The 23,236-nt window shown below is 40.8% G+C and overlaps 2 protein-coding genes and 1 non-coding gene across 3 annotated transcripts; 1 reads left to right on the top strand and 2 right to left on the bottom strand.

Annotated features, from left to right (window-relative positions):
* Positions 1-274: 274 nt before the first annotated feature.
* Positions 275-13,444, bottom strand: map1lc3a (microtubule-associated protein 1 light chain 3 alpha). The gene is made up of 4 exons (XM_035388736.1): positions 13,237-13,444; positions 9,610-9,665; positions 7,124-7,230; positions 275-2,262 (listed from the first exon to the last, which is right to left on the bottom strand). The coding sequence occupies exons 1-4, from the start codon at positions 13,274-13,276 to the stop codon at positions 2,100-2,102; spliced, it is 366 nt and encodes a 121-aa protein (XP_035244627.1). The 5' UTR covers positions 13,277-13,444; the 3' UTR covers positions 275-2,099.
* Positions 13,445-13,885: 441 nt separating this feature from the next.
* Positions 13,886-13,958, top strand: trnam-cau. Its single transcript has one exon. It is a non-coding gene; the product is annotated as a tRNA-Met (tRNA).
* A 4,568-nt stretch (positions 13,959-18,526) lies between these two features.
* dynlrb1 (dynein, light chain, roadblock-type 1) lies at positions 18,527-20,758 on the bottom strand. The gene is made up of 4 exons (XM_035386964.1): positions 20,611-20,758; positions 20,079-20,154; positions 19,644-19,811; positions 18,527-19,024 (listed from the first exon to the last, which is right to left on the bottom strand). Exons 1-4 carry the CDS (start codon positions 20,611-20,613, stop codon positions 18,981-18,983), a joined length of 291 nt encoding a protein of 96 aa, XP_035242855.1. The 5' UTR covers positions 20,614-20,758; the 3' UTR covers positions 18,527-18,980.
* Between the last annotated feature and the right edge of the window lie 2,478 nt (positions 20,759-23,236).

Raw genomic sequence — 23,236 nt, 5'->3', positions numbered from 1 at the left:
TGTTTCCAGCCATATGAAACAAAGGGACATCTGCCCCAGCAGAGCAGTTTCACGAAAACAGTGGCTGTGTCCTGACTTGGCACCGCCCTGTGACACGTTTCCCTTCGCGATCAAACACTTTAAATTAATCTGCCGTGTCAAAGGAACACAGGCGTTCTTCACGAAGTAGCGACTGCTCCAGACAAAAATAAGAGAACAGGTAAAAGCATCAACAAAACATGGTTACTGACCAATACATGTGGGTGAAATTTCCAAGTCAACCAGTCTCGTTTTCAACACGCTTACATGTATTTTATTTGTTTTTTGGTTTTAGGAAAATGGGGAAAACGAATCTAAAAAGACATATTTCACCATTTTATTTTTAAATAATTAAAACTGAATAAATCCGTAGCATAAATCAAAGCATGCACTGTATGTACTGCAGTACAAACCCATTCATTCAAAAGTTCAAACACCAAAGGCATACAAACATAGTATAGTTTTTAAGACACTGAATATAATACACAATTACAGAATTATATATATTATGTATATAATGAGAACAGTACTTAGTTCCTAAATGTTTTATCTTATTTCAAGTGCAAAAAAGCTAATTATTCCTTGATGAGAGCAGTTAAGGTTTTACACGATGAATGAAACAATGCCACAGTTAAGATTTGGCCTCTATCCTAGTTTAGTGTTCTTTTGCTCCAGAGAGCCCCGATTCCCCGTTCTACCGCAGAGCAAAGTTACAATGTGTGGGTGACCTCTGCACCCCAGTTTCTTCATTTATCTGATTGTGAAAACTACCAAAATCCTTTGATTCCCATTGCTGCAATGGAGGACACCACCCAAGGGGAACATGGGAGTATCTGGTGTTTTGATACTACTTTGACTTTCTAAAATGGAAAAGGCCAGTGAGTGACCCAGTTTGGGCTGGTGGACGCGGGATCTGCAGGGTCGAAATGAACGCGTTGTGCAAATGCTTATTGTAGACTCCCGCTGTACCTGAATGCAAGCAAGTGGAGTCCTTTGAGCCCAGAGAGGGAGAAGCACATCTTTACTGTCCTTCACAGGAGCGTTACTGCTTCACCAGGGTGTTGCGCACTGTGCTTCACAGGAGAGGTACTGCTGTACAGGGGTGTTACACACTGTGGGTTATGCACGGACATTACTGCTTCTCAGGGGTGTTACACACTGTGGGTTATGCAGGGACATTACTGCTTCTCAGGGGTGTTACACACTGCTCATGACACAGGGACGTTACTGCTTCACAGGGGTGTTACACAGGGGCATTACTGCTTCACAGGGGTGTTACACACTGTGCATTACATGGGGCATCGCTGCTGTACAGGGGTGTTACTGTGCTTGACGGGGGCGTGACGCACTGTACTTCACAGGAGGCAAAGGGCCAATCATAAAGAACCCCAAACGGCCCGTGGGGGCCGCTGAGGCCCGGAACCGTTACTCGTCATAATAATCATCCCAAATGATTTAGCAGTTTCTCTGCGGGGGCTAAAGTACCGGGCTTCCATGCGCTGTAGTGGGAGTTCACAGAGCTCGCAGCCTTTGATTTGTGCCCTTTTAACTGGGAGCAACGTCAGCAGGCGCACCCGAGGCCGTGCACTGCTCCTCGAGTACTGGCTGCTGACAGGGGACTGCTGGCATCTAAAGCACAGAAGGCTAAAAAAGAAAACATGTAAGAGAGTCTCTAACTATTCTAATATTTTTTGATTTTTTTTGCCCTATTTACAATGAAATTAAGAGTGTTGCTTCTCTCTCCCTTGACTACAAGATCCAGATATATAGTGTATGCATCTGGGTGTGTGTGTGTGTGTGTTTATGTGTATGTTTATAAAAAATATCTAAAATTAAGCAAACTTAACTAAATAAAAACATACACCACTTCTTTGTAGGGGTTTGGGGGAGTTGGGGTCATGAAGAGACACAGCTACAGTGTTTCCCGTTTGCACCCCCCCAGGGAAAATAGAGCACCCCAGAGAGAGAGAGGGGGGGGTGGGGGAGGTTAGACCCTGGTGTTTCCCCATACACATCTCTCTCAGCCCTTCTGTTTCTTTCCCACCCTCCCTCCCTCCCTCCCTCCATCCTCGGACCCCTCCCTAGCAGCCGAAGGTCTCCTGGGAGGCGTAGACCATGTAGAGGAAGCCGTCCTCGTCGCGCTCCTGCTCGTAGATCTCGGAGATGGACGTGGACACGCTGACCATGCTGTGCTGGTTCACCAGCAGGAAGAAGGCCTGAGTGGGGTTCAGCTGGAGGCGGCGCCTGGGGGGGGGGGGAGACCGGGGAGGTTACTCCCAAACTGGAGGACCACAACACTGTTATGCTGTCAACCACAGGGTACTCTGATAGAAATATATAGTAAATATACTGCAATATACTGTAAATATGTGATGAACATAGTTCACGGTATTGAATTTAAATACATGCAATAACTGAAAATGACAATAATTAGCATGTTTGCCCTTTAAATGTTAAATTGTGTGTTCTTGATCTTGATAGTACATTTTATTTTAGTACATTTCAGTGCAGTCCATTTCCGAAAAGGTACAAATAACACCCAAACATAACAGGCTATTCTCATACTTTGTATTAAACACTTTTTACGTGGGAATGGTCACCCATGGTCAGTCTGTACGATGGTCTCACTGCACTGTAAAATCCTGTCCTTACATCACCTAGGTTACAGCAAAACATGGTTCATTCCAGGAACATGAAGAGCGACAAACGGTATTTTTTCACATGCACAATTCGTAGCTTATTTAAAACAAACCAGTAAACAAGCTATAAATAAGGACACAGTAGAGCTGCAAGTCAGCGGCTGTGGCCGGCAGGGGCTGAAGAATTCAGGGCGCAGATCAAATATGCTGAGCGTCCCACTTCGGAGAAATCAGATCCGCACGAGGGAACCGGAGAGGCCCTTTAGGGCCAAGTGGGCTTTCACGGTCATCTGGAGATGTGACAAAGCCAAAACAAGGGCGGGGCCAAGGCTCGACCTATTGACCAATCGCTGGATCGGCTCATCAACGTACTTAATCAAGATGCGTCAGTGACGCTTATGTCTGTTCACACCACAAGGCCCGGAAAATTTCATACAGTGAGAAATCATACCATGAGTAGTGATGAATTGTGCCACACAAGGTGCACTGACATTTTTTTACATACTGCCATCCTTCAAATGATCCATACTTAAAAATTATCTATTTAGTTTAGACCTAAGTTTGAGAAAGTTTGCATGTTCTCACAACTCATTGTTTGTAAGACAGTATAGCAAGGGTTTTCATAATTCCTGGATATAGACACCAGCTCAGGACATTTGATCATGAATTGCTTTGAGCCGTACCTGAAATGACATGAGGCACAAGCACATAGCTCTCCAGAGTTTCTCTGCAGGCTGCTGAATTAGCAACCCCAGCCATAACCCAAACTCACAGTTCCACTCGTTTGCAGTGCAGTCAGCTTGAGCCTATTAAACGGCCTGTACTTGGCACTGAGCTGTTCCCTGCAGTTCCCTGCAAAGGTTGCAGCATCATCTAAATACAACCACAGAGTCCAGGTCCTCCTGCAATATGTATACAGTCAGACTGCAAGACCTTTCAAACACCATCACTTCCTCTGATGCGCAAATTTAAATAACACGTTTCACTTAACACGCTTTTAAAGCTCGCATGAGTTAAACGTACTCCATGCTGGAGTACCATACTACCTTGAACAACAGACATTAATTTTAAAAAAATCCATACAGTCCATGTGCTCTCATTTGGAGGGTGGAGATGAGCAGTAGTACAGGAAAACAAACTGGCTTCATACTAAACAGAGAGTAAACATCCTTCTGGGGCCTGGGCTTTCGAATGAGACCTTAAACCGAGGTGCTGACTCACTGTGGCTATTAAAGATCCCATGACATCACAAAGTGTAGTGCTTCGAGTGAAAAATGCGCTATACAAATGCAAGGCATTATTATTATTATTATTATTATTATTATTATTAGTGTAATTATTATTATTGTTAACAATTAGTATAATAATAATAACAATAACAATAATAATATACTGTGGAAATGCATTTGCCTGAGGGAAATCAAGACCAAATTTAATGATAAATCTAGTTTACCCACTAGAGCGGGAAAATGACTTCAAAAAATAGTTATTCTTTTCAATTTGGTTCATCCAGATCCTCAATTGGCCTATCTGAATACAAATGTATTCATTCAATCGACCATATTACCACTACACTCATCCAATCTGGCCACCAGGGTATCCTGCAGTTCTCATTGTCTCAAATAAGTGGTCTGATGCAAAATGGCTGCCTTGCATCGCCATGGTAGCCACTGTGCGCTTGTGATGGACTGAGCAGATATGAACCACTGCTGCCCTTCTTATTGTGCAATACAAATTTCTTCCACTCACCAGGTTCTTAAGCTATTCGTGGCTTGCTGACAACATGAACATGTGAAGGGGCTGTGTGACTCTACAAACCCGGTTATACTCTCATATTCAGACCTATTCCTGCTGCTTATAGTTGCCTGTATTTTACCATATATCGTCAAAGCCAGGAGACTTACTGTAGCAGCTATAAATACTGGAGGGTGAGGATCTATTTAAAGCAAAGCAACATGGGACAGTGCTTTCAACATTAAGTCCCTCTTTACAAGAGGGTCATTACAAGCACTGGTCAAAATCAGAATGTGCTCAAAAATGGACAAAACAGCATTTAGAAGAGGTTGAATTCTCGTTAGTCAGAAATGTATTATTGGTTAGTTCACTGCTGGACCATAACAAAATGTTTGTGAATGAGGGAAAATGTAAGTTTTAACTCCACAGTGAATCTGACAGGCTGAGCTGAAGGGAAACTGGTACAGTGAGCCTGACGTGCCTCACGGTCGCGGTCTTCTCTTTAAACGGGCCTGTGTTTTTATATGAGGGTGAAGTGCGGTCAGTCCCTAACAGCCCGTCCCGGACAGAGCCCCCTCTGACGGCCGTTAAAAACAGGGCACGACCCGAGAGGAGCTCGGCAGCTGCCCGTGATAACGAGCTTTACAACGAGGTTTATAACGAGGAGTCTGAATGCCTTTCCAGTTGTCAGATCCAGCCTGCGGAGCGGACCTAATCCCTACATCCCCACCCCCCTCACCCCCCTCCCCCAAACCCCCAGACAGAGTCAGCCGCCAGAGATGGCAGCGTGAGGCTTCGGGCTGTTGTCTCAACCTAAAATGGGAGGAGCTATCTCGTGCTCACTGCTGTGAACCAATCTTTGTGTTCTGCTGTGGAGAGACCAAGTTGTAGACTGGGTTCAACATGTCGGTGACTGACATGTTGCCATAGCTCCACCCATTATCGGGTTCTCAAAACTCCCCTCTCCCGTCAGACATTGTTGACAAATTTCCTGCCTGCTTAAATAACCTTTTTTATATTTAATTGCCGTATTGGTAAACATTTAACACACTGCAACACTACTACCCTGTAGTAAAGTAACATGTACTGAATCATAATACTGACACCAGTTGTTTGTTTTTTTTCTTAAGCTGTTGCAAAATGGTTACCTGAATATAATGATTTGCCTCAACTTCAATGGAGAACAAGTCATTGCCTGTGTGTGTTTGTAAGATTATTCTTAGCAAGTTTTCCACTACTACGTATGGTATGCTGACTTAAAATGAAATTCATTTACGCCACATGCATCCCAGTATTATACTGTAGTTTAAACGTGCAGTATGTACCTTTGGATAAATGAGCAAGAGAGAGCTACATTTTGAAAAAACATGGCAAAAATGAAAAAAATTATTGGCAAAAATTATTGAGTTTCATACAGTATTACTAGCTAGGTAGTGGTAGAAGTTAGCATTAGCTGGCTGCAGTAACAAAGCTTAAAAAGGCAAGGAAGTTCGCAATACTGCAAAACCAAACTTTAATTTGAATCAAATATTTTCGTTACGGCACACTTTACCCATAAGGTTTGTTGATGTAGCAGCTGCCAGAAGTTACCTAGCTAGACGCTACCTAGCTACTTGGCTACTTATTCCTTTGCATCAGATATATGTCAATTGTTTTCTACTAGCTAGCTAGATTAAGCACTATCAACACAGCATCTCTGCTCTGCTCTTATCTGTGTAGCCCCACCTTGCCCGCCCTGGCAATGCTGTGAACGCAAAACAGGACTGACAAGGCAGGTAGGGAAGAGTTGTGCTGATTGGTTGTTAAGATTCAGATTCCGTGAAATTTGGAGTGGCTGATTTTAGTGCCTCGGGCAGTCAGAGAGACCAAGGTTTTTTCTCAGAGCTTTTAATTTGTTGATATAACACAACATAACATAACATAGCATAACATAATGACGAGAACAGGCCATTCAGCCCAACAATGCTCGCCATTTTCTTGACTAAATTAGTATCTGTTGGGATGTGAAGGAAATTGAACCAAATTTGAACAAAAGTGTTCGAAAACCAAACTTACATACTGTACCTCTAAGATTCTGCATATTTACTTGTCTCTTCATAGAAAAGCAGAGACCAATAGTGATATTGCACCATTTGTTGCATGACAAGTAAGGAGTCATTTTAAGCTTTCACGGTATGGGTCTAAGGTGAGGAAATGGTCATATAAGCCCCTTTCACACATCTTAACTGCATCTCAACTGTGCTGTGTTGGTAAGATACACATCTCTGCCAGCAGTACAGCGGAATTCAGCAAAGTAACTAGCAGTTTCATAATGTCCTGCACTGCTTCAGGTAGACATCCTGCCTTGCCTAATCGATCCGGATGGTCGTGTCATATGTGAACAGGCTCAACACAGTATTTTTTGTGTAGGAGACCTATGTGAGAATGGGGAAAAAACCATGACCTAACCTGGATAATTGAGCCCAGCAACATTGTGGATCCCATGTGTGAAAGAGGCTATCGATGCAGCAGCTGAAACCCAGGCCAGCAGCACTCCCTTACTAACACACAGAGTCCTGTATTGTATGACCACTGAACTGGCACATGAAGTAGTGTTATTATAATCAAGGTTAAACCTAGGTTAAGCCCTAACCTGGCCTGTTACAGGGGACCACAGTAGGGCCAGATGATCTCAAGTACTGCAACCATTGCCTGCTCAGAGTTCCAGAAACACGCTCTGGTCTTAGTCTTACCTGATGATCTTCACCAGTTCACTCATGTTGACATGGTCCGGGACCAGGAACTTGGTCTTGTCCAGCACAGGAAGCTGTTTCTCTCCCTTGTACCTCTCGATGATCACCTGTGACGTGTTACCAAAGGGATATTTATGTCAACTGGATTCAACTGTAACTCACTGTGGCTGGCCTACTCATTTCTGATATTGGTTTGTGCTTTCAACTATTGAAAGGTATTTTCTTATGCGAGTCTTTCATCTCGAATAAGAATGTCTGGTCAAGTTCTTAAAGAGCAGAGCCCTCTGACCTCTCCTTTAAATTGTCACAAACCTCCATTTTAAATGACCCCCAAAAATCACCAAAACCTGATTGCAGCCAATGAGAACTAGGCACAAGCTTCTGACAACTAATATTTTTGTGTATCTGAAAATAACATTTTAACTGACATATTTCAACATTAAAATTCTGTAGTTTATATTTCTGGATCCCTGTGCTGCCTTTAGCCTGTACTTTCCACTTCTGGGATTTTGTATATGCCGTACTTCCTGTATCTGGGACTGTATATCCCGTACTTCCTGTATATGAAACTCTGTATATCCTGTACTTCTTGTATCTGGGACTTTGTATATCCTGCACTTCCTGTATCTGGGACTTTGTATATCCTGCACTTCCTTTTTCTGGGACTTTGTATATGCTGTACTTCCTGTATCTGGGACTTTGTATATCCTGCACTTCCTTTTTCTGGGACTTTGTATATGCTGTACTTCCTGTATTTGGGACTTCGTACATCCTCTACTTCCTTTTTCTGGGACTTTGTATATCCTGTACTTTAAGTATCTGGAACTCTGTATGTCCCGTACTTCCTGTATCTGGGACTTTGTATGTCCTCCGGATCTCCACAGATGAGTCAGTACAGTGAGGCTTCACAGTCTGTACTGCACATAGTGTAATTTAAACTTCCGCTTGACAGACAAATAAACAGTAAGCACGCCTGGACTTTAAAAATGAACGACTTTTCACCATTCTGCTCAGCAGGCCTTTCTGGTTCTCCACAGTACACAAATTCCAGGCATACTTTTGCCTTTCCTACAGTGGAAATTCATTTATTCACACTTACAGTAAACATTTACAATTTGAATATGCAGTAGAAATTCAGTGTATATATATATATACACACACACACACACACGCCCACACCACATATATGGACACACGGTTTTGGTAAATGATAAGTGATTAAATAAATGTGGGCTTTTATGAAATACAAGCATATTTCCACCTTGTTTAACATTTGACTAGGTAGAGGTATTTGGAAAACACAAAAAATATAGAAACTAAATTCAAATTTATAAAAACCTTCGGCCTAAATAATACAAAAACACCGCAATATATTCTGTAATACGAGTAATCTCAATAATGAGACCCAAAAAGAGTATCAGATGACAGTCCTATTATGTACAGCTTCTTTCCTTATGTACAAGCTTTTTCACATTAAGACGTCACTGCTCAAATATGTCTGTCTGCTAATGACCTCATTCAACAACAACTGCGATCGCAGACCGCAGAAACGACTTCAATCAACAAACCGACCCTAGGGGCTTAACACTGTCACAGCAGGCTTTCATACTGACATACGGACAGCAAGACAGACAGAAGGGCCGAGGGTGACGGATGAGCACGCTGAGAATTTTTGGAAATTTTCGGTAACCTGGCGGCCCTCTCTTCCTGTTATGAACGGGGAACATTCAGCCCCACCCAAAGCTCAAGGCCTTCCTTTCATGAGCACAGAGGTGCCTGACAGCAGAAGGCCTCTCAGCTCCACTGCTGTAGAGTGACACCCCCTGTAATTACAGGCCCATGTCTCTTCCAGCGAACCAAACCGAGAATACACCTCTCAGAACGAGAAAGAGCACACGAGAACAAAGCTAAGGCTCATTTATCGTCACAGTAGCACGCCTACTGAAAGCCAACATTTTGGTTTTCCGCAGAAGTTGATTATCTTTGATTAAGCTCGTTAGCTTGATTTGGCCTGTCAAAGGAGACTTCTGGAACACTTTTACGAACACAGTGCTTTTTCCGTTACTATTTAAATACATAAGCGTAGTGTTGTTTCACTTATTAAGGAGAACGGTACATTGTTTTGTGCGCGTTCACGGTCGCTGATAGCAGGCCTGCAGAAGGACTTGAGACTGCAGCCGGATCAGTGGGTCCTGACATTAGCCTTAATCACTTTACTCTGGGCTCAAATACAGCCTTCCAGGGCTTTCCAACAGCTCAGCGCTGAACAGGCTCAATGTTAACCCAGTCCCTCGCAGACGAGAGCGCGCACACAAGTTCATTCTATCACAATCACACACTCTGCCGGGGAGTGGCCCTGTCCTGCGATGAAATGCACTGACTCATAATCCCGTGACAAAGTGTTCCCGCGGATATTCCGTGATAAGATGTTTGTTGATATCCCGTGATGGTGATATTACTGATATCTTGTGACAGCGAGTTCTTACCGGGATTTTGTTGGGGTGCTGGTCGCGAATCTGCTGTACCTCTTTGCAGCGATCGGCTGGAATGGACAGATAAGTAAAAAAGCACGTTAATTTCTTGAGCCATGACACCCGCTTGTAATCTTAGAAACAAAGAATTTTCACAGTACACCAAAACTCTAATGTTTTCTAATCACATTTTGAAGAAGTGAAGCTACTTGGCAACGTGTGAGTAAATGTCTCTACACAGTGATATGCAAAATATCCCATTTTGCTTTTTTAAAAAATTGAGACTATGTTTGTACATACAGAAATATGGTGGAACTTAGTGCAGTAACACTAGAAGGATTTTCAACATCAAAAATCAAACAGGGCCAAACAGCTGCCCTGCACAGTTATTTGAATTCTGTAACAACAACAGCCCTTCGCCCATCGCCCCCGCCCCCACCCCCTTCCCCCAATTCCCCACCTCCTTCTCAATTCAAGCCAATCCCAGCCGAGTCTGTGTTCTTTAGTTACTTAAGCGGTCAGCTGACTGACAGCATGATCATGGTCACCCACCAAAACAAACAGTACGCAGCGAGAGCCAGGAGGACAGGAGTGGAGAGCGAAAGAAAGAGAGAAAGAAAGGAGAGGATATATAGGAGAGAGCGGGGGGAAAGAGTATTATTCAAGGCATGCATAACAAGAGCTGCATATATATATACAGCAAAAGTATTTATTTAAAAAAACTGCTGCTGTTTTATGTTTTTTTATAAAACATAAAACAGCAGCAATACTTTACATGGAGATCAAACTCCTTTAAATTATAGGAAATTAAAACTATTAACCTATACTATATATAATATATCATATACTGCTCTGTAGTTAATTATTTAATATATTTAACACACAAACAGCTTTATGAGCATATTCAAAAATAATGAAAGTTTATGAGAACATTGAATCTGTGATTCTGCCTGGTAGATATAGATTATTTTAATTTTGAAAGGTACATGCCAGATTGACCTGGTTCTCCAATCAATGCCTGTGACAGTGAACGGGCAGGATGTCCTATTCTGTACAGCAAGTCGCTGATAACAAAGGACATTCACTGCAGTAACAAATGCTACATCACAAAAAAAGGAGTACGGGACAATTAGCCTAATAAGTGAGCAAATTAGTTAAAGTAGATAATAACCATTTAAATAAGGTCTGGGACACTAAATGCTGAAGAAAGATAATCAGGTATTGCATGTGAACAGTCTAGCGACTGGAAGAGTGTAAACAAAGAGCGTAAGATGGCAATGTTATCAATGGGGGCAAACAAGGCCTGGTTTCGAGATGTTTTTCTTCAGTAGAGAGTTACCAAAAATGCAGACACATTTTTAGTTGGCCTTGCAGGATTTTGAAATGAACTTGATATTCATATGACAGAATATGCCTTGCCTTAAATTCAGCAAACAAACAAGCCTTCTCTCACAGAGAAAGAAGTCCTCTCTCACAAGGGACGTGTAATAACTCTGATGACTCTACAGCTGGTTCATGTGAAGCGTCAAATAAAAACCCAATTTAATGCATACGCAGTCCTTTGGAGGAAATAAATATTAAAGGTATGTTTTTCTTTGAAGAAAAGAAGAATCACCTGTGTTATTCAGAATATAAAGGGCCAGCGAGTACCAGAAAGGCTGATTCTCAAATTTGCCCAAATCCTCTAAATCGTACAAGATACGGAACTTCTTGTGCTGCTGGGAGTCCGTTCGCACTCTTTCACGTCAAGAGAACAGACTGATTGAGATACACACGCAGGACAAAGAAGAGATGACCTGAACATTAGACTCTTGTCTTAGAAAGGAGAGTCAAAAGTCATGACAGGCTGAAATTAAAGAGCAGGCTGGTTAGCTCAACGGGAAGAAAGAGTAGCGTTCAATCAACAAGAAGGGTCATTGACTCTGTGCACACTATCGCTGTTAAAACAGAAGGAAAAGATCAATACAAATCTCATGTGTCAATATGTCTGCCAGTGCCAATGCCTCCACGCTCCAACAGAATTCTGCCTCTTTCAACACGTTGCATTATTACACATTATAACTCATTATAATGCAGCACAGTAGCTCTGGTTGTCCCATCCTCACTATTACATTGTATCCCCGTTAAGCAATGTATGTGATTAGTGCCATCGCACAGTACTACTAGGACTAATCCCAAATCAGAAGAGTCATTATTTTCACATATCCCCGGGCAACATGGACCCTGGTTAAGAGCTGAGAGCTAAGAAGCAATGCAATATGCAGGTGTTCTTGCATTAGGGACAGGTGTACACTCACTAGCAGGGAGGCAGGCACTTAGACTGACCTATTTTTCCTTATTTTGGATTTTAAGAGCACATGGAATTGTGAGCTAGAATAACAGTCCCTTTTGTTCTATTTGCTTATTGGTTTATACGCTTTAAGCCGGGAAACATTTTTTCTTCACAAAGGCATTAGCTGTGCCACAGACCGGGTTAGTATTTTGAATGCTTGCGTTTTCTTCCACGCATGTATTTTGTTTGTAATACAGGTTGCTCACCCCTTTTCTACAAAGCCTATGGCTCTGTAAAACCTGCAAAGTAACCTTTGCCTCTGCCATTTTTATTGTAGGTCAGATATGTTTATCTGTTACTTTATAACTGTGCCCACACTGAGATTGCCCAACAGCCTGCACCTGTGTTATGACAACAGCCTGTGTCTGTGTTTAGGCAACAGCTTGTGCCCACACTGAGAATTCCCAACAGCCTGTGCCCACACTAAGAATGCCCAACAGCCTGTGCCTGTGTTATGACAACAGCCTGTGTCCGTGTTTAGTTAACAGCCTGTGCCCACACGGAGAATGCCCAACAGCCTGTGCCCATACTGAGAATGCCCAACAGCCTGTGGCAGCACAGACAATGCCCGGTGCTGAGGCAAAGTCTGCCATGCTATGGCGCATTTCATTAACCTTACCCTGTGTGACTCTGCAATATTTTTGTGCTTTATCACAAACAGTAACTTGAGAATTGGAGCAGCCCTACGGGGAAATAATCCTCACATTCTTAATCATATTACCGTTTTCAAAAAAATATAGGTCAATAATTAGCTACATTTCAACCTGTTAAGACTTATGCAATGGTCCATGGCTCCTCCCTATCCCCACCCATCGGTATACTGAAATACACGCTAAAAATTACAGCATAACTTAACCTACGCCTGTAACAGATAGGGTTTCCGAATGTTGAAATTATGTTCCTACATAACGCGCCATTATTATACAAGGGGACAAGCTTCATTACCTTGCAGTTTCCTTGGTATCATTTCCGTCATTTATTGTTTATATAAACTCACTAACGATAGATTATATTTGGTAATATTTGTAGCGCATACTATAAGCACTCACAAACAGAAACCTTACAACAAAAGGCCTCCCAGTCGTTATTTGTGCGAGGTAAACACACTAAATTATCGGAAACAGCACATCGAATCCGCGATCGCTGGATCGTTTCAAAGACTGTTTCGTGCTGGATCTAATTTATTTTTCCGATTGCCACTTTTGACAGCTTGTATAAGTAATAACAGAAAGTCTTAACGATTTACATACAGCCAGCATTAGCCAGATAGCTGGCTCCTAATGGAATCGACGGCAACTGTTAATACTTACCAAATGTCCTTCTTTGTTTGAAAGGTCTGTCGGAAGGCATCACTGTTGACAGTGTTCGACACTGTAGATAAAGTTAATTTAGTTCTTTTTTTACTTGTGTGTCTATTTATTTCCTTGCGAAATCAAGGCTGTCACAAATATTGCGATGCTGCTTTTGCTGTCTGGTTGGTCTCGCTGTACCAAAACAGCTTTCAGGACAATAAACCAAGACTGTGACGTCACTCTCAAGATTTAAAGGGACCGTAGAACCTGCTGCAGCGGTCGGAGCAGAGACAGTGAAAAAATGTAAATTTTTTAATTCCCAAAAATTCATTTCACAACCTCAGGAGTAAAATATAAAATCTACCAAAAATTATTTCAGAGATCATATCCTTCCGTATATTCCTTTGATTTCCCATGAAGGTAACACAATGTACGTATGTATGTATGTATTATGAGATAGATTGACAGCAGTATGCCATTTACTGAACAGATGTTTTTAAAAAATGATTCAGTAACACAGATTCCAAGACAATTTTCCCTATGGGGTCAATAAAGTATATACTTATCCCCATATCAATCCATCTATATCATACACTTAGAAACAGTCAGTGTCACACAGGCCTGCAGTCAGGTTTTTTAGTGGGCACTAGGACCCTAGAACTCATCTGCCTCGTTGGCGCAGTAGGCAGCGCGTCAGTCTCATAATCTGAAGGTCGTGAGTTCGAGCCTCACACGGGGCAGCAATACTTTTTGATCTTTAACAAAAACATCAAATAAAGGTTCTATGGCACCAATGAGTGTCTGCAATTCTTCATAGTGAGATTCAATCAGAGACTGTAAAAAATATCCAATCAATCACATCCCTGTCCGCTACCAAGAAATAAAGCACATGGTCAATCAAGGCATGTATTGCTACTGAAAACTGGCCACTACCTGAGATCAATAATGTCACCTTTATGCATAATTACTCAGTCATACAGATTGTTATGAACATCACAAACATATAGACACAGAAGGCAGTATACATAACAACTCCATGCAGCCCCCAGCTCGGCAATGTCCAAGTCCCCTCCATATTTCACTTCCCACAAAACACCGCTGGAACGGTGAAAAGAAAGAGGAGACGGGCAGTGGCAGCAGCAACAACAGCAGCCACATGAATCACCACCCCAAAGTACATCAGCACTAAATGGTCAGGCACATTTACTCTATGGGTACTATGGGTCAAAGATCTGGTTTGAACCCTGGTGGGAATAGATGGTTTGCAATAGAAGCGCTTCCATAATTGAAAATGCAGTGATCACATGATTGTATTTGTTTTCATTGTTCCTGTTCATTACATACATTTCACATTTTAGTTCCATTTAATCTTGTCTTTTATTTATTACTGTGTTCTGTTAAATTCTTATTTTTTGTTCATTTGTGAAGGAATTTGGACTGCCAGCACTGCACAAAAGACGCCATTCTATCTGTTTTATTCAATTTTTAAGAAAAACTATTTCCATAATGGCAAGGATGTGTTTCAGAATGCAAACTATTAAAAACTTCACAAGACACCAGATTTGTGGTTTACTATTAGTTCTTAATGTTCTGGAAACGTATTGTAGACCACGAAGGTATCACTATTTGATGTTTCCTAACAATGCAATAATTTTTAAAAACCCACAATAATTCATGAGCAATAGCTGGCTATAAACGGCATCAAGTGTTAGATGCTTCCATTTTCCAAGTGCGTTGCTTTTGTTTACATAATATAACTAAATAAAAAATACAGTCTGACGAGGATCTCTGATCTAATATGACGTTACGATTATAAAGTATTTAAAAAATAGCACGAGAAAACTGTTACATAATGATACTTTAAATGCAGATTAACACCTTAAAAACACAAGCTAATAGAGGATTCGCCAACAGTGAAGGGGACGCAGCATTACATCGGCATTACACGGTGAAATTTTCGTGCAAAAAGCATGTGAAAAACTGCATGGAACTGAAACTGGATCAAACTACCTTGCGCAGATAAAACTTACCACTAGAGAGAGCCACTCCAACGCTAATTTACAACGTTCAGAGGCAGTGTAAATAGAAAAACGTCTCGCTAGAGGGAGCCAACCCATTGCTATTACCGTGTTGATAAAAAAAAACTAGTTTTTAAAATAAAAGTATCTAAATAGCACTTAATGCCAACTAAGGCTTAATATGCCTGCTGATGATTTAACAATGTATTAATTAGCCTAATTTATGGATGTATTTTTACAAACAATAGGGTACACTACAGTACTGCACACTGGAACTTCTTGAGATTTTCACACAGTTTTATATTCAAGAATCACCAGCATTTATATTCCAGAAAGAATATTCTATGAATGGATGATGACCACTTTGATTAGACAATTTCTTCCCTGTTAATCTTCCTGCAGCTATTATCTCATGACAAAAAACAATTGGACCTTGCCTCTGGTAGAAATTGCCATTGTGCAGACTGTAGCGAATATCCTGAAGAAATACAAAGAAAGAAATACAAAGACCGTAACCTAAAGCTTGTTTTAAATTTAGGAACTAGTATTTTTGTCATGTGAGCTTATCTTTGACACACTGCTTGCTTCATTCCCCACTGAAGTACCTCTCTCCTTGTTTCTGGGGTGCAGAACAACTAACATGACTTTACAATGACACATTAATGAATGCAAATGTGAGGGAATTTTAAACTGTACACATATTTAGAAATGTTAATGTTGCATTCTTTGTTATAATTATTGTTGTTATTTAAAGGTATTAAGCACTCAAATGTATTTCAAATACTTCCTCAGTGTGTATTTGAAAACACTTTGCACTTCTGCATGGAGATAATGTCAAGGAAATGATAACATTTAATATATTTTGAATTTTTAAAGCTAATGTAACACTGTAATTTTCCTATAGGATCAATCAAGTTTCTATCAATCATTATGCTTTTGAGGTTTAAACTCTGTATTATCATGCAAAAAAAAAGAGAGAAGAGATGGAAGAGAGAGATCCCCTGTCTAAACTCGGCTACATGGTACAGAAGGGGCCTATTTACCGAGTTTCGCTATTCCCAAACTCAGCCAGTTTTGCCACTTGTTGTAAAGAATTTCTTGTCTTCTTCTCCTGACTCGGCATTTCCACCCTTTGGCCTAGACTCTCCAGACAGAAAAAAGTGTCGCTGCCCTAACAGACTTAAATAAACTTAACCAAGCATCGTTTTATCTTCTGAAATAATGCCTTGCTGAGGTTTTGTTCCCTGCTATATAGCATAATTACCATAGTCGTTGACTTTCGATGAAGCCTAAACTGAAATTTAACAATCCGATTTTCGGATTGTATGTGTCCTTGGCCTACACGAATATGAAATCCCCAGATGAACTAATTATATTATATTATTGTATTTTAATGTACAATTTGCAAAAGATACCCTGGTCAGTTTAGTCTTCATAAAGACAATTTGTTATTCAACGACGCCCATTGCAAATGATGTTCCGCGCGACATTCAGAATTCGGAGGGCTAGTGCTGAAAACCGAAACCCATATTCTGACTTTTCTTTAGTTACCTCTTCGACGTCGACTATTTGTTTTATCGACCGCCAAAAATCTCCAGCTGAAATAAAATTGCGATTCGGCACCGTTCTGCTTTGCTAACCAGTTATAAAAATAAAATAAAATAAAATAAAAAACAGTGGCTCGGTGCTCCAGATTTTTCTCCTTTCCTCGAAACTAAGTAGCTAGGCCGAGATAACTCAATTTTGCGTTCCTTTTGAAGAGAATAGAGCAACTCCTTGGAAAGAACGTAAACTACAGGTCTGCACCTCACTTCTCCCCTGCAGAATAACTTCCGTTTGTATGACATTATAAATGCTATTAATCAATAGAACATTTTTTTTCAAACTCTTTTCTGATACCCAAAATGCACGAAGAAATGCTTGGTAGTGCAAATCAGAGCTCGTGTCTCTACCAATAATTCGAATGAAGACCAATCTAGGCCCAAATCGCTACCAAGAATGATGTGGACAATTCAGGGCCAGTGTGGCTACCCCAGGAAATAGCCCCAAGAGGCTCATAGTTTGCAAAATAATCACACGATTGAAAGCAAGAGAATTGAATGTTTTTCACCTACTGTGCTCCCAACACAGGCAGAAGCATTCGAATGGTTCGAGAGACACATTTGGTCATTGCAAATTCTTGTCTGATCCCGGAAAGAGATTACTGCCCACGTGCAGTATACGGTTCCTAAATTTCATACTGGCTCAATTAACTTAAGTTTTTCCTGAAATACTTTCATCCGTGCATTATGATCACCATGTTTCATCAATCTCCCCCTCCACAAAAAGGAGTTCGGCAAAGAATATGGCCAACATGATCCAGGCAATCCTGCCTCTAATGAGGCACTAAAGTTCTGGCGGTGTTCTTATCACACAGACTCGTTAGGGAGTCTGGATTAGCATTGCCTCAAATGGCTGAAGTCTGTGTGCATACGCCATTTAGGCATGCCTGATGTCAGCTGGAACCGATAATGCTTGGTCAGAACATTTGTGCGTTCCCTGTGGACATCCATTAGTTTGCCTAAGAGGAGAGCTGTCATTAAAACAAATGAGCGGAACAATGGTAATGGTAATGGAGGTATGGAGAAGCAGAAGCAGGGTTTATGAATATTGCAGAGCTGCCCAGGCAGTGAAAAATCTGTTTTAGTGTACAAAGCTGTAGTACAAATATCATATCTCTGCCATTATATCTTTATACACCAAAACCTTTGTCATATTTTTTGAAATGTTGATCTATTCTTTTATTGTGGATCATTGTCATCTGTTACTGTACAACTTTTGTATGCACTTATAACCAGGTCCTTGTGAAGGAGATTCTATATATCAATGGGACTTTGTGGTTGAAGAAATAGGCTCAATGGAGTAGAGTAAAGTGTCACATCTGCATTGTCTGACACCACACACTCCTAGAGCCCAGGGTAATGGCTGGCATGAGGTGGTAAATTACCAATCAATATAATGCATATGGTTATAAGTTATGTACAATACATGGTTCAATATAACGCATATGGTCAAAACTATGTACAGTATATGGTTCAATATTGTGCATATTGTTTAAAATGATACTTGTTATCATTGGAGGAAAAAATGTAATTCCAATTAAATTCAAATTCAGTTTAATTCCATTTTAGACTCAAGCGATAGCAGAGGTGTTTGTCGTGAGAAACGCTACTCAAAACTACCCAGAAACACCAAGTAGTAGAAGAACATAAACTAGGTGAAGAGTAAAGGAAAAGAAATCCAGACGATACTTAAAGCAAATACACAAGGACAAGTGCACATTTATTTGCGTTTTTTTCTGGGACACTGTTTCTTAGCCTAACTGACTTGTTCTGGTGGCTAAACGCACATAACTATTATAATAATACTAACAATATTATAATAATAGTCACAACTATTACAGTTATTCCACAATACAGGTGAAGAGACCCACCATCTGTCCTCCTGAAAAGCCTTGGCCTTCAAATTAGAGGTGGCACTGGAATGATCAGTGTTACGCTATGTATGATAGCTTCATGCCGTTACTTGTTTTTGGACGTCAGCACCCCAACTCCTGCTGTTTGACCCACCATAAAAGGACCTTCAAGTCTTTCCTTGTTACTCTTGTTACGGTGCTTTTGTAACACTTTGTACATTTGTGTTCACCCACAATTTGGCCATTAAATAAAATACTTAAAGCAAAATAAATTTAAAAGAAACATCTTCTTAGTCTGTTGGGTTCTGAATCACAATGAGGAAATAGTCCTTATCTGTTGATAGAAAGAAAAAAAGAAACATTTTTAATTCAATATGAACTCATTTTTAACTTGGTTGCTTTACAGAATGTTTCAATTCTGTTTATTTCCAAACTGAATACCGTCTGGCGCTGAACATTTACATGGACATATTTTTCCTTAAGCCCTGGCCTTGAATAAAATGGTATAAGGTTTGTATTGAATCTGGATAACAAAAGTCATTTTATTTAAGTTGGTCTCCTACCCAGCTGGAAGCACACAAAAGTAGGTCATTTAATCAGTCAAGACTGCACATCAACATCAGCATTTGCACAACTTTCCTTGGTCAGAACCCACTGCGTGAGCTAATGCATTTCCTGTAGCTGGCACCTTATTAAAATACAGACCAACACATGTTGCAATATAGAATTAAAATATTTTTGATGAGTCATGCATTGCCGTCCATACACCCTGTGCAGCATTTCATTTCGCTGGTCTGAATGGTAATGTAAAAAGGTAGACAGTAACTGATTCTTTCCCCAAAGTGTTTCATAGTCCACTTTAACCCCAGTCCCAACCTACGTTCTGCAACCCCCCGCACTAGATAACGTGCTAAAAGCTATCTTCACATCTCATTCTGCATAGACCGTTTTACCTGGAGCGATCATGATCTCATTCTTCTTGGAACGGATCCTGAGAAAGGTGAGGTCGTTCTGAGGGTCGATGTCCCTCACGGTGCTCCGTGCCTTCATTACAAGCTGGTGAATAAGCCCGGCGTACTGTACCGTGCTGGAATTGTCCAGGGTAGTCTTAATGGGTATGCCTGATCAGAGCGGGGCACAGGCAGGACACATGCATAACCATGGAGCCCAAGTCAGTTTGCTGCATACAGTTTACCTTTCCGGCAGTCAATGAGCAACACAGATTGACCTGGAATGCTTATATTGTGGGTTCGGATTAGCTCCAGTGGTGCACGTTCAATGATAGGAGACGAGCTTCACAATTGAGAATCGCCATAGAGAGTTAACAAAAATAGATCGCGATACAGTGATAAAGGCCATTTCTCCAGTGAGTGGTAACGACAATTTACCTTCTGCGTTCACGATGATAATCCCCTGTACGCCTTTCTGAGTCTGGATTCTTTTCAGTGTTTCTTCCACCTCGGCCTAAAAAAGACACATTTCAACTATCAACAATTAGTCTTGCGCCGGCTAGCCATTATAGTTGGCAACTGCAGTCAATTTAGCAACCCAATGATGGTAGACAGCCAGCTAGCTAAACACTGTGCCATTCAATGGTAATGCAGCTGGCTTAGCTAGACAGGTAGCTAGCTAACAGCTAGCGAACGATCTGGATAAAAGAGACAGTTAACCGCACGCAACGTGGTAGCGATGGCTATTTGTGAAGTGAAAAACACAATTGTTTTTCTAACTAGCTGGCGACACAGTTTAACGCTTAGCGTCAGCTAGCAGACTAGCAACCAAAACCAACGCCCCGAAAACATCAGTATAAAAGGCACTACAGCTAGCTAGCCTTAGTCAGCGGTCATGTTACGAATAAACACGAATAAAATAACAAAACGGAGATGTGTTTTTCGTCAAAACTGTCTGAAATATACTTGCCATTTTAGAAATCAAAGGCTGAATTTGTTGTAACCACAGATCCTGGAATCGTAGTAGCGTCACAACAATGTACACCCGGTCATGCGCACATCTATACGTACGTCATCAACCAAGTGTGCGGTCCTTTCTGTTCTGTTTGTAGATTTCTTTTGTCTGCACTTAACCAGCAGAGATACTTTGATAAAACTGTCTGACTTAACTGAAATATTATTTTAATGATTTTGTAACGCTGTCGTTGCAGCTAATATGCGCACACCAACCCGCATCGTGTCTTAACAGAAGTTCATTTGAAATGTCCCATGCTTAATAAAAGTTGTCAATAACTGCAGCAGTTTAGACTGTTTAATGAGTCATGGCGTCTTACCAAGCCGTAATTTGTTACCGTTTATAGTCCTAAAACCTGGAAGTGAGTTTGCATTTTTGAGCAATGGGTTTCCTCGGCCGATTCCCAATGCTATTTTCCAATAGGGAACTCCATTTCTGTGGATAATAAGGCCTGTGGCTAACGTAATCCTAAATGAGTTCTACGAGATAAATCCATTAATATCTCAACCGTGAATTTCCAAACTGCTCTCTGCTGTAAACAAGCGTGTTGCTATATTGAAACTACAACAAAGGTCGCATACTGGCAACCCAACCGACACTCAAGTTTCCAAACTAGCCGGCCAGCACGTGACAACCGTTGTAGTTTCAATATTGCAACATATTATCAATCTGCCGAGGGAACCCACTTAACTTTATACAGTTCATTGAAGGGAACCCGTGGCGGAAGAAAATTCCGGGTTGGTTTACAAACAGAGGTCAACACTGTAACACTCTATTCGATAAATGTCCTTCACGCTCTTTGTGCATGCTGAACTTCAGTCATATTTAATAATATGAACGCTGAATAATATTTAAGAAAACATGAAAGCATGCATAAACTGTGACGCATCGGAAGTAAGGCTGTACTGTGTGTCTGTGTTGTGAGGGCTAAACCAAAAACCACAGAATTGTGGCTATAACTATACTGTTCTTATAAAGTTCTGTGGACAATACATTGCAGCCCTCCACGAAAGCAAACGGTAAATATCAGACTTTCGAAGGCATAAAAAAAACTTCCCCAATGGTATTTTGAAACTCAATTAACGATCATTATGAAAAGCAGATCATTATGCACAGCACATTATTGATTCACCTCAGTCTTTAATTTAATCAGTAAAATGATTTACATTTTTAGAGCAGGGGTTCTCAAACTCGGACCTGGAGACCTGGGAAAAAAGAAAACCAGGGATGGAGTTGGATTTGAGGGACAGATTTGAGTATACATGTGTTCATCAACCTTATTTGAACGAGAGATTGGTTGTAACAAAAACCAGCAGGCACAAGGGACCCCAAGCCCCAGTTTGAGAACCACTGCTATAAAGGACAGCATGGTACGCAATTTAAGAAATTAAATCTCTTTTCGTACACAGCCTACCCCATGCCTACAATAAACATTGGGTTTTGGTGTGATGGCTGCTCAAGCATCAGAAGCATGTTTAAAAAAAAATAAAATAAAATAAAAAAGACCTACACAGAGGCTTCACTAACAAACGGTTTCCTAAAACATTTATTTTCATTCTTGTGCATGTTGACTGTTTGAGGTCTATGGAATTCAATTGAACCTGGCACTATATCTCAGTAAAGTCTTTGCTGGCGTTAATTGAATTGAATTGAACAGCAAACAGAATAGGTTCATGCACACAGTGCCTGGAATGCTCAATTATTTCTGCATTAGCTACGTTTTGCTGCTGAATTATTCATTTGTTTACTGTAACCCATTAACATGGTTTGGCTAATCCTACCATTAGCAGTTGAAATTTTACTCTGAAAATGTATAATTTGCCAGTGTTCGTCTCCATCCTCTTCATTATTAGGCAACATAACGTTTTATACATATATGCCCATATTAATGGCAGCACTGGGAAAGAGTTATTATTTGATAGCTTAAAAATGTTGCAAGAATCACATGTTACAACATTTCACTATTCACTAACATTTTATGCTTCTTTTTTTGAATGTGTTATTAATTGTCTATTGTATAAATTGTGTGTTGTAAGTTGACATGCAAATGGATCCTTTGCAGAGGGTAAGTTCACTTGCTCTTTTAAAAGATCTCCAGCTCCAGCTCTAGATGTTATTTAAAAGAAAATCCTTGATAAGGGTGTGAATGCAGTCAATGGAGTTACTCTTAGTCTGCTATATTTGGTTCTAGTTAGCTAACTTGCTAATGTCAATTGACCATTACTTATCAGTAAACATAGTGTATATATATGTTTGGGCAGTCTATTCAAGAGTAAATGAATGGAAGATCATTTAAATCATGATTGCATAGTTTACATTGTACATGACTGGAAGATGAATGTCTCCAGAAACCGCTCAATCATTAGCCTGTCAGCTGGTTAGGCATTGCATTCTATCACTTCCACAGCAGCCAAGAATCGTCTAGTTGTCAATACACACTGGGTTGTTATGGACAGGTTGCACAATGGGTGTGACCTATTTGTATAGGCAAGTAGCTGACCACGCAGTCGTTTGTGTGGAGGAAGATAATACCAACACCACACAGCCATGAATAGGACAGCATGCTCAAACAGGTCGTGCA

The sequence above is a fragment of the Anguilla anguilla genome, chromosome 13 (assembly GCF_013347855.1).
Source record: "Anguilla anguilla isolate fAngAng1 chromosome 13, fAngAng1.pri, whole genome shotgun sequence".
Classification (NCBI taxonomy): domain Eukaryota; kingdom Metazoa; phylum Chordata; class Actinopteri; order Anguilliformes; family Anguillidae; genus Anguilla; species Anguilla anguilla.
This window is presented reverse-complemented; position numbering and strand designations above follow the sequence as displayed.

Bases quoted from the DNA above. Each gene is read 5' to 3' on its own strand.
- dynlrb1 (XM_035386964.1), bottom strand. The intron at 19,812-20,078 runs GTAAATTGTCGT...CGCTCTGATCAG, and splicing joins TATCATCGTGAACGCAGAAG to GCATACCCATTAAGACTACC. The intron at 19,025-19,643 runs GTAAAACGGTCT...TTCTATCAACAG, and splicing joins TGAGATCATGATCGCTCCAG to ATAAGGACTATTTCCTCATT.
- map1lc3a (XM_035388736.1), bottom strand. From the start codon at position 13,276: ATGCCTTCCGACAGACCTTTCAAACAAAGAAGGACATTTG. The intron at 9,666-13,236 runs GTAAGTATTAAC...TGTCCATTCCAG, and splicing joins CAAACAAAGAAGGACATTTG to CCGATCGCTGCAAAGAGGTA. The intron at 7,231-9,609 runs GTAAGAACTCGC...AACACGTCACAG, and splicing joins AGCACCCCAACAAAATCCCG to GTGATCATCGAGAGGTACAA.